At 45.5% G+C, this 13,226-nt stretch overlaps 1 protein-coding gene across 1 annotated transcript; it reads left to right on the top strand.

The window, feature by feature from the left end:
• The first annotated feature begins 3,300 nt into the window (after positions 1 to 3,300).
• SBK2 (SH3 domain binding kinase family member 2) lies at positions 3,301 to 13,023 on the top strand. Its single transcript, XM_042808922.1, has 4 exons — positions 3,301 to 3,534; positions 11,033 to 11,240; positions 11,994 to 12,196; positions 12,454 to 13,023. The coding sequence occupies exons 1-4, from the start codon at positions 3,301 to 3,303 to the stop codon at positions 13,021 to 13,023; spliced, it is 1,215 nt and encodes a 404-aa protein (XP_042664856.1).
• Positions 13,024 to 13,226: the final 203 nt, after the last annotated feature.

The raw sequence follows: 13,226 nt of genomic DNA, 5'->3' as shown, positions 1-13,226 counted from the left end.
AGCTGGTGGATGATTTTGGGCACCCTGCGTGTGCCGAGGAGAGCTCAGGGCCCCAGCTCTGTGTTCACGAGGCAGCCTGCTCCTTGTAACCCCCTTGCCTGCCTACTGGGGCTGGAGGAGTGGAAGAGTTGGAAGCTCATAAATTTATTAATAGAAGAAGATGTAGGAAGGCAATGGGAAAAATCAAAGAGCTATTTACACTCCAGCATCAGGTGCTAAGCTGGTTCTGAAAAGATGTGAGAAAACTGCATGCTGGTTGCTCTGAAAACTGTCATCAGTGATGTTCTGTGAAAAGGTTTATTGTCAGTTTGAACATCTATAGATAATATGGGTATTGCCATAAACTTCAAAATAAAGAGAGCAGTCCTGGTAAAAGGAGCTTGATGTTCATATGTATCAGTCTTCTCTCTCATGTGGCCCTGCTGATAAGCCTTTATACTTGTGTGTTGCCAAAGAGTGCTGCCTTGGATTCAAATGCTCACCAAATCTTGTCACACTATGTGCTCTTGGTGGCTTTGATAGTATGGAAGGGGAACTGAAGAGCCATATGGGGTCAGGTAACTCTGAAATGAGAGTACACACCCCACTACCTAATGCAAAGAGAGCATTCACACTAGGGCCAATACCAGAGAAACTGAGTATCCTGTTGGTGATGTGTTGGAGCAGCCAATTCCCTCAGTAGCTCTTTTCATACTTGCTGAAGCTTGTGGAGTTATCTGTGAAGGGGCAGTGATGTTGTCTGAGCACTCACTGATAGGAATTCAATCCTGAGGCTTTGAAGTTGCGTACAGCGTGTACTTTGAAGTTCTGCTGCTATTCCGATGAAGGTGAAAGGGGCTGCAGTGTATATGCCAGTGAAGAGGAACAAGGAAGAAGTCAGAAGAAGTCACTACAACATCTTTGTGACTCTAGCTGCCATATCTGGCTTTTGGGAATGTTCATATTCCATTGTTTTTCTGCATGCTGCCCCTTCTGAGCCACACATACAACGGAAAGAATATTTACCATGCTGGTAAACCCAACAACAATTCAGAGGCAAAGGAGACATTTTTGTAATGTTTTCAGACAACATTGATCAACCATGGTATTTGTGTGCGTCACAAAGCACAAACACATTGTAAAGGAGTTTTTGCAGTAGAAAATATTAAACCATCTGAACAGCAGAGCCATTAATACCCACTTGTAAATCTTTCCTTCTTCATATTTCCTCTTCCATTCACCTTCATTGTTTTGCCTTTCATTTTTTTTTTTTTTTTTTTTTTTTTCCTGAGGACTGTGCAGATGAGTCCCTTTTTCAGTTTTTCCTTGTAACTCTGTCTTTAATCAAATCCTCAGAGACACTTTTCAGTTTGACTTCTGACTTGTATCTCAATTGGAGGCAATGGTCTTATTCTGTTCCCCATATAGATAGATTCCTTGTTCCTGTGGAACTGTGGTTTCACTATCATATTTATTCCAGAGCTGAATCTTCGGACATTGAATAATTTTCTCTTATATATTTCCACCAGCCCAATAGTAATGTTCCTGGCTGTAGGAATATTGAAGGCCTTCTCCAATGACTATACCATCCTCCAAGCCTGAGTGAGAAGGGGCAGCCTTGAGTGGCACAAGACCTTTAGGCCATGCATCATTTCCCACTTCTTATCCAGAAGCATGATGACAGCTGGGAGTCTGGCTATGCTACTCCTCTTACCCTTAGATTTCTTTCACCATCAGAGCTAGGTGACAGCAGCCTGGTTCTTCACCAGTCCGTGATGACATTCCAGTGCATCTTACCTTGCTGCCCACAGGCCAACTAGAGCCTGTACTGACAAGTCCTTCCCTCCCTTCAGAAAGCAGACATAAGATTCAGCCCTGTCCTCTGTTAGACTTCATTTTTCACCTCTGCCCTCTTTCTGCCTTCCTCACTACACTGTGTCCCCACAGTGGGTATGGAGGCTCATTGGGGCAGCTTAAACCTTTCAGGTCCCTTACATGGTCCCAGCTCCAGAGAACATGGAGGCCAGCACTGTGACAATCCTGTGCCACAACCACAGCTGCGTTCATCACTGCTGCAGACACGCAAACTGATAGATCTCCTAGAGTGTGAAACTCAGTGCTCTGCAGCCAGTATCGATGACCTGCATGGTGTCCATACCCACAGGAGTTTCTTTCTTGTCCATGCTCAAGTAGAAGAAAGAGAACTTTAAGGTTGGAGATGAGCCCTGCAGACAGGGATCTGGGGTTTCTGGCTGGCAGTAAGCTGAACGTGAGGCAGCAGTGTGCCCTGGCAGACCAAAAGGCCAACCGTACCCTGCGGTGCACCAGGCTCAGAACTGCCAGTGGGTGAGGGGAGACGTTGTCTCTCTGTGCTGTGCAGCCTCACCTCCAGTACTGCGTGTGGGTTGGGTGCCACAGTACAACAAGGACTTAAAACTATTAGAGAGCACCCAAAGGAGGGCTATGAGGATGGTGAATTGGTGAATTGTTTAGACGGCAAGATGTATGAGGAGTGGCAGAGGTCCCTTGTTTGTTCAACCCAGAGCAGAGAAGCTAAGGAGCTGAGGGGAGGCCTGATGGCGGCTGCAGCTCCTCACAGGGAGCAGAGGGGCAGCGCTGAGCTCTGCTCTGTGTGACAGCAATAGGAACGGCATGGAGCTGCGTCAGAGGAGGGGCAGCTGGGGGTGAGGGACAGGGTCTGCACCAGAGGGCGGTGGGTATGGAACGGGCCCCAGGTGCAGGAGTTCAACAAGTGTTTAAATAGCACCCTCAGACACAGGGTTTGGGCAGTCCTGCTGTGGAGCCAGGAGTTGGATTCAAGTTCCCGTGGATCCCTTCCAACTCAGGATGGTCTATAGTTCCACAAATACCATCTAGGTGGAAGAACTGAGCATAGATGGAACTCCTACAAGCCATTGTAGTTACCATTAATAATTTCACCTTCTCTGTAACTCTTTGTAGTACTGGTCCGTGTGAGGAGCCTGTGTCATAAGCCCCATGACATGGCCTTGAACTAGTTACAGTCTGTGCCTAGACTCTGATGCTCACTGATATAGGCAGCTGCGACCAAAATGCCTTCTCCCCCTCTGGTGACCAAAAGAAAGTGCTGGCCATCCACAGTGGCCCTCAGCCCTGCTGTGAGGGCTGTACTGCGACTTGGCATGGCCCCATATTCAACTGCAGGGACAGCTGAAGCTGGAGGGAAGGTCTGCATAGGGTGGATCTGCTGAAGTATCCCAGGGGCTTTGACGGTCTGACTTGAGCAGAAACAACAGCTCCACCTCCATCCCTATGACACCTCCCTGTCCATGAGCTGAGCGGATGGATAACCCCTTTCCTCCCCAGTGCCCCTCTTCTCCTCCCACTAAGAGGTCACCTTCAGCCCCGGGCGGTGTGCCCCTGGACCAAAGGCTGAAGAAGGGGCGGAGCGTCACGCTCAGCCCTGTAATGCCTGGCAGCCCCTCCGGCTGTTCGACACAGCCTGGTTCCAGCCCAGAGGCAGCGGAGGGGGAGTCGAGGCTGCCCACGGCTGTCTGCCCTGCACTGCTGGAGAAGGTGAGAGGCCTGGGGGAGACGGAGAGGGTGTGTGAGAAGATGGGCTGCAGTCATAGTAGGATGAAGGAGACTGGACAGGCAGGTAAGGGGCACAGCTGGGCACCCCTCACGGACCAGTCTCTGGCTTCGTGGGCTGCCATAACATGTAGCGTACCCATTCCTGACATTTGGTGCTCAGCATGGTCTGGTTGGTGGTGAGCTCCTTTGAGCAGCTGTGCCCCAAAATGTTTCTCTACTTACGGGAGATTGCTCAGCGGTTGTGTCTGGTGCGGCAGTGCTGTGGTAACGGCACATTGGTTAGGAAGAGAGCGTGATGTGGTTTGGTCCCAGCGATATCACTGCCGATTTCTGACTGAGGTGGCTGTGGTTTAGGACTTCCCAGAGCTGTCTGTGGGGAGGCTGGTGGGGGTCTGTGCCTAAGGAGAACATTGCACAGTGCTGAGAAGGAGGCAGCCAGCAGTTCTCTCAGTGAGATTAGCTTGCTGGCCTGTTTTAGAAAGCAACTCATAAATCTATCAATAAAAAGGCCAGAAAAAAACACTGTGATAAAATGTTCTGGTACCTTGCCTGTATCCACAGTTCACACTTGAGAGTAACTTCTAAGGGAAAAAAAAAAATAAAGCAAATTCAGGTTAGAAGTCCCGAACACATAGGGATAATCTTGCATAACGTTTGATGAGGTTTTTAGGGGTAAATGACCTTCTTCATAAAATGTGCACCACACTTGAGGTCTAAAACCACTCATTTCGGCTTCAGTTATTGGTTCTTGTTGTAATGCCTTGAATAAGTGGGAGAGTGTCTCCAGTGAATTTCTAGAACCAATGAAGGAGTGTGCAGAAGATAAAGTCACTTTCTCGCTATCTATTTAATAAACTAAAAAAAACTACCACCCTGAAAATTTCCCCTTTTGTCTGTACTTTCAGCGTTTTCATGGTTCTTCCCATGGTTATTCTCTGATCCTTTTTTTCTGTCAAATGTGGTCAACAGTGTTAATTTGCTGAGTTGTGGTCTCATCAATTGCATTGAAAAGATAGCATCCACTCACTAATTCTGTTGACCTTCAGACATCAGCCATCCTCCATAACTGGTCAGGAAATTTATCCTAGGGAAACCAGGCTTTCACATTAGTAGATTTTTGATATTCCAAAAAACACCATAAAAAAAGGAGATAAATAATAATGCAAAGCAGAGCGAACTGAAGGAACGCATTTCTAATGAAAACACAAGTCTGATGGTGCGCAATATTCTCAGTTTCAGTGCAGAAGTCACTAGCAGGTGGCCAGCTCTTTAGAAATACAGCTTTCCCAACTCAGCTGATTTTCAGAGATTAAGTTTCAGTCTGTCTCAAGGCGTATGCATGTAGAAACCTTGCAGAAAAAGATTTCAGCGTAAAAGGCATATAATCTCACAACAGATATCTTCTTTTATTAGAACTACTACAAGTAAAGTTGAATGGCTGTATCTGGTTTTGGTTGCATTTTGTTTGGTTGGTTGATTTTGCTTTTTTTTTGTTTAGAGTGAGGCTTAATTTTTAAATTACTATCTGTCAAATTCTAGTTTATCTCTTGTTGTTGTTTCATGCTTCTGATGCTCTCTGGACATTCTCTTCAGCAAGTTGAATGCAAAGATTGAATTTGTAACATCAGTAGCTCATAGTCATTATTCTCTTATGCTTGCCCCTGTATCATTCAGGTGTAATCTGTATCAACTGCAGTCTATTTCTAAAGCAATTCTAAATCTTCCAACACATTAAGACCTACAAAGGATGTTGAGGGCATAGCAGATCTACATTTATGAGTTTACAAAGCATTCACTTTATTGAAAAAGTGGCACAGAGAGTTTAGATTAATCTGATTACCATGAAATTTAACTTTTTTTTTGTCCCTCAATACCTGACTGAACTCCTGTCTTCTTTGGTAATTTGTAACATTTTTGACATGTGCATACACGTGCGTTTTATCAAGCAATACATTATTTATCTAGCTCCATTTTTGTGTTTTCTGAGGATTTCAGTGCTTTTTCAAGATCATTGTCAAAGGTAACATTATTATGATAGAGTCGAAATTTAATGAAATGTGTAACATGAGGACAAAAATAAAACATGGTAGTTTCCACTCTACCGAGTCTTGCAAGTTTGCTTGTTCTTAAATCCATTGAAAACTGTGTGGCTTGTTGATTTTGATCAATGTCAGAATGAATTTGTGCAGATATTTTTTAGAGAATGTTCACTGGGTGGGATATTTCCAGCAGGTGCCTTACAAAAAAAAGCCACAAGGCTGAGAATGGTTCAGAACATCCACCAAACATTTAGTGGTTAATGGAAAAATCCCTGAAGGTCAGCTCCTCACACAACCTTGAAACAGAAATTAATGTGATGGTTTGATAAAAGAGACACCAAGTGATATGAATTACTTGATAACTGAATCCAGTCAAGCAAAATTTGCTTCACTGTGGACAGGGGAAAGTGCTCAGGTAGAAACAAAGGAGGCAATACTCAGAAAGGTATGCGAAGAGGAAGCAGAGCTGCTCCCCTGCAAGAGAGTAACGTGGAAAAGCACTGGAATCATAATGGATTTATAAGGTAGTGCAACTCTCAGTGCGTTGTTCTTGCTGAAAGATGTCTGGGGGTCACAGGAAAAGGCAGAAGGTAATTTTGGCTCAATGTTTCACAGGAAGTATTCCCACAGGAGCAGTCTGTGTTATAAGATGGAGCAGCAAATCTGGCAAAGTTTCAGAAAAGAGCTGTGAAATGGATCTGGGAGCTGGAGAAAAGGTCTTATTTTGAGAGCTGAACAGAAAGTTGTTGGAAGGTGGCTAACGAATAAAGAGACTTAAAGGTGTCTTGATCTGCTCACTCAAAGTACAGTGTAAGTGGAAGTGTACAAAGTACATTCAGGAAACATTCTCCCTGTTTTTAAACTAACTACTGTAGACATTGCAGAAGCAAAATGTGCCGGATGGTTTGTAAAGCCCATGCAAGGTGTTGATTAAATACACAGGCTGAGTTTCAGGCTGTGCCCTGCTGCTTCTACTCAGTCTAAGTAGATTAAATATGTGTCTTCATAGGCTGTAGCCATATCTCTGAACACAATGTCTCTAAACCCTGCAGTGGTCAGAAGGAAGGACATTAGAAAACTTTTCTTTAGATAGCAGCATCGGGCAGGTAAATTCAAATTAGGAAGTCATATAAATACATAATGCACTCAATCACAGTTTGCCTTTGGATCAAGCGTGCACGATGGAGGTGCCCTAAATGCTGTTTATTTGGTTTGTATTAATGCTCTGTAGAAGGTTGGACTAGAAAATGATCCCAATGTGCCAGATGCTCAGGGACATTTATAATGGAGAATTTTTTCTATGAGGAGAAATGGAGAAAGCTGAGACTCCTCTGGTCAGAGAAGAGAAGTCTCAGAGTTATACAGATACCTAATGGGAGGCAGTGATGAAGATGGATCCAGGATCTTTTCATCAGGAGATCCCACTTACAGGACAAGAGAAGATGTACACAATTTAAAACAAGGAATTCCACTTGTACGAGGTAAAACAGATTTGAAGCACGGAAAGGATATGCAGGAAAGCACAGTTCTGAAAAGGGATCTGCCTGCTGCCTTCAGTATACCCCAGCCAAATGGTGAGTGTATCTTGGCCTGTGCCGTGAAGGCCTCCTGTCCAAATCTGGTCACACAGCAAAGGGCAAACAGCACTCTAGAAGGTAACAGTGGTATATGCAAAGCACCCAAGCACACTGTACTCATTGGTGGCCCAAATGTAGCCACACTTAACTTCCTAGTGAAATGTCAAACTCACATCAGCATTACCTCAAGGATAGCAATGGCCAAATCCTGCAAAATGTTCTACAGTGAATGCAGTTGATTTCTAAGGAATCCTGATCAAAAATATGGGTTTGCCATTCTCCCTAAAGACAATTTTAGCCATGTTATGTGGCTGATCTGCTTTTCCATGCTGGCTATTTCACTGATTCTTTGCTTTGTGTCTGAACAGTTTACAAACTGAAATATGTCGACTTTGAGAGCTGGAGTGAGAACCAAGAACATACAGAGAAGCATATCCTCTCACTTACAAGAGCAAGATATGGTATAGTGAATATGAGAAAATTATATAATTAACAGAATAGTTGAATCATATATTAAATAATTGATGATAATAAAAACTGATAAATTAATATATAGGCGCTTGAAAATTATATCACTATTGAATGACTCATTAAGTGGATGCAAAGATAAGATTCCAGTCTTTGGATTAGATAGTGCTAACAGGTGGCCAGCCTACAGTGGGAGAAATTTTATCTAAGTCAAGTTGAGAAATTAAGTTATCTGAGAAGATTGTGAACCATTTGCTGACAAGAAATTGTATAAGACCATGAATTTGATATAGGAGAAATACTATCATCAGAAGAAATCTTTTTATGCTTTATCAGAAATATAAATCTAACAAGGCAAGCTGATATCTTTCCTTTACTCCATTCCCTAGTTAGTGTGACATTAGCCTATCTAATATCACAGAGAGGACTATGTGCTTTAAAGGTCTATTACATTTAAATCTTTTTTCTCTATATTCCTAGATAGGACTCTTTTAAAGGCTTTCTCAGATATTTCTTTTAATGTCTAAATACGACAAAATCAGTTTGAAAGTGTCAGCATCAAGGTGGATGCATGGACAGGTTCTGCAATGCCTTTGCTGGTATGCAGTTTCGCAGGCTGTGGTGGCTGAACAGCAAACAGGAGGACATCAAAACAAAATCCCTAAAATACTTTCCAGAATGACTTTACTGTGCCTCCCCACCCTTCATTTATCCCCTCCCCTGCACACACTTGTTCAATGTTGAATACCCCATGGACTGTGCTAACTTTGGTTGCTGTTGGCTCTCTCACCAAGCCAAAGCCTGTTCAGAAATGTAGGGCCAATCACTTGGTAGTTACACATTTAACAATACAATCTAGGTGAGAAGGGAAGCGAAATGAAGGGGAACTGTTCCACAGGCAGTCCTATGCTCTTGTAGAAATCTAGCCTTTTCTCTTAAGTAATTCTGTTTTTACATTACTGGACTCTACAGATTTCGCAACACTGGGGGCTAGAAATTGAAGGAACTGCAATAAGCTCTGGTTGCAGGTAGAGCAATGTAAAACTTAAGAGAAAATGCTGCATTCTTTCTTTCATTTTTACTCCCACTCATATTCCTAGGATGCCATCAGCCTTTATAACAACTTGAGATCCTACTCCCTTCCTTAAGGTCAGAATGTTACACGGAAAGAGATTTTGAGTTTATGGTTTTACACTGCATCTCTGCCTCACTCACAGTAAAGGTCCAACCTTCAGGCTTTGTGTTGCACTCTGGACTGCAGTAGGCAGTAACCAGCAGCTCCAGAGGGGTGATCCTTCCCAGGGGAGGTTAAGTTGGATATCAGGAAAAACTTCTTTACTGAAAGGGTTGTCAAACACTGGAGTGGGCTCCCCAGGGAGGTGGTTGAGTCACTATCCCTGGATGTGTTTAAAAACTGTTTGGATGTGGTACTCAGGGACATGATTTAGCAAAGGGTTGTTAGAGTTGTATGGTTAGGTTGTGGTTGATGATCTTTAAGGTCTTTTCCAACCTGAGCAATTCTATGATTCTATGATTCCCCTCTGTGCAGCACTGGTGAGGCCACATCAGCAGGTTAGGTCCGGTTCTGGGCTCCCCAGCAAAAAAGGGACATGGATGTAATGGAGAAAGTCTGTCAAAGGGCTGTAAAGATTATTAAGGAACTGGAGCATCTCTCATACAAAGAGACACTCAGGGAGCTGGAATGATTTATCTTTGAAGGGATCTTCTTACCTGATGGAAGGGTATAAAAAAGATACGTCTAGAGTGTTATCAGTTATCAGGTACTGTGTGACAGGACAAGAAGCAAACAGACAAACTCAGAATTCCTATATAAGCATAAGGAGAAACTTTTTAACCATAAAAGTGATTAAACACTGGAACAAGCTGCCCAGAGCAGTTAGGGTATCTCCATCTTTGGAGATATTCAAAACCCACTTGATCGCAGCCCTGATGAACCTGCTCTTATTGACCTTGCTCTGAGCAGAAGTTTGCACTCAATGATCTCCAGAGGTCCCTTCTGACCTCAGACATCCTGTGTTTCTGTGGTTCTGTGACCTTGTCCTGAAACTGAAACTTGGAGAGTTTCCCAGGACCAGGATGGCAGAGTCTCTATTTTCAGAATAAAATATAGACTGTGGGAGAATGTTGATACTTTAAAAAGTTCCCTTGTAGTATGCTAGGGGCACAGAAAACAAACAAACAAACAAAAAACAGCAACAACAAAAAATATTTATCTGAAATGAGTCTGAATCATTTGGTTCTGGCACAAAATGGCACTGATTTTCCAAGTTTCCTTCCTGCTTAAGTTTCTTGGCTGCACAGATGAGTTTGGATCAGAAATGTCAGAAGACACATGAGTTACTGATATCCCTTTGCCTACTCAGTGCATACCACATCTGCTCATTGCCTTTTTGTCGTGGGCTAGCTGTGCCTCTGTCTAAGGCAAGTCCATTTGTGCTGCTGCCTTAAACTTTTTCTTCAGTAAGCACAAGGGCTGGGGCTCTGTGTAGAAGGACACGGATGAGGTGTCTGCAGTAGGCTGACGAAGGCAGGAGAGTTGGGTCTTGCTTCACAATCTGGAACGCTGTTGATGTTTTACTTACTGATGAACATCAGAGCGTAGAATAAAAAGAGGCCTGGAAAGCCAGTATCCAGTACAGATATGGCAAGACAGTTCAAGTATTTCACAAGAATCACAAGAATCACAAGAATCACAAGGTTGGAAATGACCTATAAGATCATCCAGTCCAACCGTCTCCTCATCACCATTGCCACCACTAGTACTAAACCATATCACGCAGCACGTCATCCAGACGTGTCTTGAACACTGCCAGGGACGGTGACTCCACCACCTCCCTGGGCAGCCATTCCAGTGCCTGACTACTCTCTGAGAGAAGAAGTTCTTCCTTATGTCCAACCTAAACCTCCTCTGATACAACTTGCGGCCATTGCCCCGTGTCCTGCTCGTTGCCTGGGAGAAGAGGCCAGATCTGTCTTCACCACAGCCTCCCTTCAGGAGGTTGTACAGTGCAATGAGGTCTCCCCTGAGCCTCCTCTTCTCCAGACTAAACAATCCCAGCTCCCTCAGCTGCTCCTCATAAGGTTTGTGCTCCAGACCCCTCACCATTTGAAATGAGAGGCCTCAGGCCTACAATTAGAGAGAGATGAGCATTTGGCTGGAGGCCAGAAAGGATTAGAAGTTCCTTCAGTACATGGGCCTTCCATATGGTGACAGCCTTTGCCTAGAAATGCACTCTAAAAAACCACCAACTCAACCCTAGCGCAGCCAAGAGAGTACTCAGAATCCATGTAGCAGAAATATCCCTTGCCATGGTACAGTTTGTGGCGTATCTGATCCATTTTTGCTCTGTGCATGTTGTTCTGTTTCTGACTCAGGCTTTGGTGTTTCTGCAGAGCTCAGCAATGGCTGAGAACTCATCTGTGGCAGTGGCACCAGCAGCAGCACCAACCATGCTAGAGGAGCTCCTGGAGATCACGGCTCAGAGCCTGGTGCGCACTGAAGTGGCTGAGCACTATGAGGTTATTCGGGAGCTGGGCAGGGGCAAGTACGGCCATGTGATGCTAGTGACCCACAGGCAGAGAGGTAAGGAACTGGCTGCACCCTGTGAGCTGTTGTGCTCGGTCTCCTCTCCACTTGCCCACATGCATGGGCTGATGGGGTCTTGGGTGTTTGGTGCCAGGAGTGTCAGGAGATTCCCAAGGGAACCAACAGGGCAGGGGCCTTCCAGACAGGCACCTTCCCATTGCACACAGCCAGTGGGTAGGTAATGAGGGGGGAACAGCCCAGAGCAACAGGCAGGACTGTGATGATGAGATAGGCCCAAGGTCAAGCTGGGAAGCCAGTCAACCGATCCGGACCATCAGGTCTCAGGGCCATGCATAGGCATGGATATCATACAGCTAGAAACCAGCGCCCCAACAACACAGCATAGGCAGGGAGTGAAGCACTGGGCTTAAGTTGTTCTTCTGGGCCCATGGATCACCATGGTGTGGCTGAAGGTCTAAGGTGGAACTGGCCAAGGCCATTAAGGCCTATGAATGCCCTCAGAGCATTGAGAGTACTCATCTCCAGGTTGAACTGATGAACTCATGCAGCCTGAATTTCTCTTCCCCTACCCAGTGTTCCTATGGCATGAACTGAATAGCTCAAAACTCACATGAGCAGCAGTATCTGTTTTCTTATCCCAGTATGACATACCTCCATACAAAACTTCTGGCCAGAGACTCATGTGGCCCCTAATGAGTTTCTAGGCCCATTTCTGCTCAGTGCTCTCTCTGTCTGGTTTTGGTGTGAATGACTTTCAAGGGAGATCTAACTCATTCTTCCCATCCCCAGGAACTCCTATGGCTCTCAAGCTGCTGCCCAAAGCCAGTACCAAGCTGCACACCTTCCTGTATGAGTACTGTGTGGCACTCTCCCTTGCCACCCACCCTGCTATCATTGGCATGTTTGGAATTGCAATCGAATCCAGTCAATATTATGGTTTCCTCTATGAACCAGCAATGCACAAAGACCTCATATCAATCATCAAACCCAGGGTGAGTGCTGAGACAAAGGCATGGGAATTGGGATGGCAGTGTTTGGCCTCCGCAGACTGGCTGGGGCAGAGGGAGAAAGTCAATGGGATGTGGGTCTTCCACTTCTGAGATCTACAGCTTTGAACAAGATTTGAGCTTGCAAGAACGGAAACTCAAAGACATTCCCTAATGAAGAGCAAAAATGAAAGCCCCCCACCTCGATAGGACTGACTAGGTGCTGAGCAAGTGCAACATTGTTTGTCTTTCTCCCTCTGCAGGATGGGATCCCTGAACCAGCTGCCAAGCATTGTGCCAAGCAGCTTGTGAGTGCTCTGGAGTTCATCCACAGCCGGGGGCTTGTGTATCGTGATGTCAAGCCTGAGAATGTGCTGCTTTTTGACCCTGAATGCCGGCGCATCAAACTGACTGATTTTGGGCTTACACGGCCCAAGGGTACCAAGCTCAAACTGGTGGCTGGAGTAATCCCCTACACCGCCCCTGAACTAAGCAATACCACTGATGCCCAAGGGGTGCCCATAGATGCCAGCATGGATGCATGGGCCTTCGGTGTGCTGCTGTTCTGCTTGCTGACTGGCTATTTCCCTTGGGAGCAAAGCCTGCCCAAAGACCCTTTCTTTGAGGATTTCATGCTGTGGCAGGAAACAGGCCTGGAAGAGAACTTGCCTCGCCACTGGAAGCGCCTGACAGCTGAGGCCGCTCTCATGTTGCGGAGCCTGCTGGCACTGGATCCTGCCAAGCGTTGTCCTGTTGGTGGGGCTCTGCGCTATGTCAATTGCCCTTGGCGTCAAGATGAGGGGCACAGTGGGGACGCTGCTGTGAAGCCCTAGAGCCTGCTCCCCACAGGGGAGGGAAGTCACCTTGCAATGAGATGTGGGGCTGAGGGCATCATAGTGGGCCTCCAGCAGTGTGGCTGTGAGATGCCATGGTAACCCAGAGATCAACTTCTCCACAGCACTATCCCTACCATCATGGAACCAAGCTCCTTCCCTAAGATGGTCCTCACTCTAAGCTCATCGTTGCCCATTGCCAC

Source organism: Centrocercus urophasianus, unplaced genomic scaffold, assembly GCF_019232065.1.
Source record: "Centrocercus urophasianus isolate 14NV4802_14NV808 unplaced genomic scaffold, USGS_Curo_1.0 seq_11, whole genome shotgun sequence".
Lineage (NCBI taxonomy): Eukaryota > Metazoa > Chordata > Aves > Galliformes > Phasianidae > Centrocercus > Centrocercus urophasianus.
The sequence above is the reverse complement of the archived record's forward strand: the minus strand, read 5'-3'. Positions and strand labels throughout refer to the sequence as shown.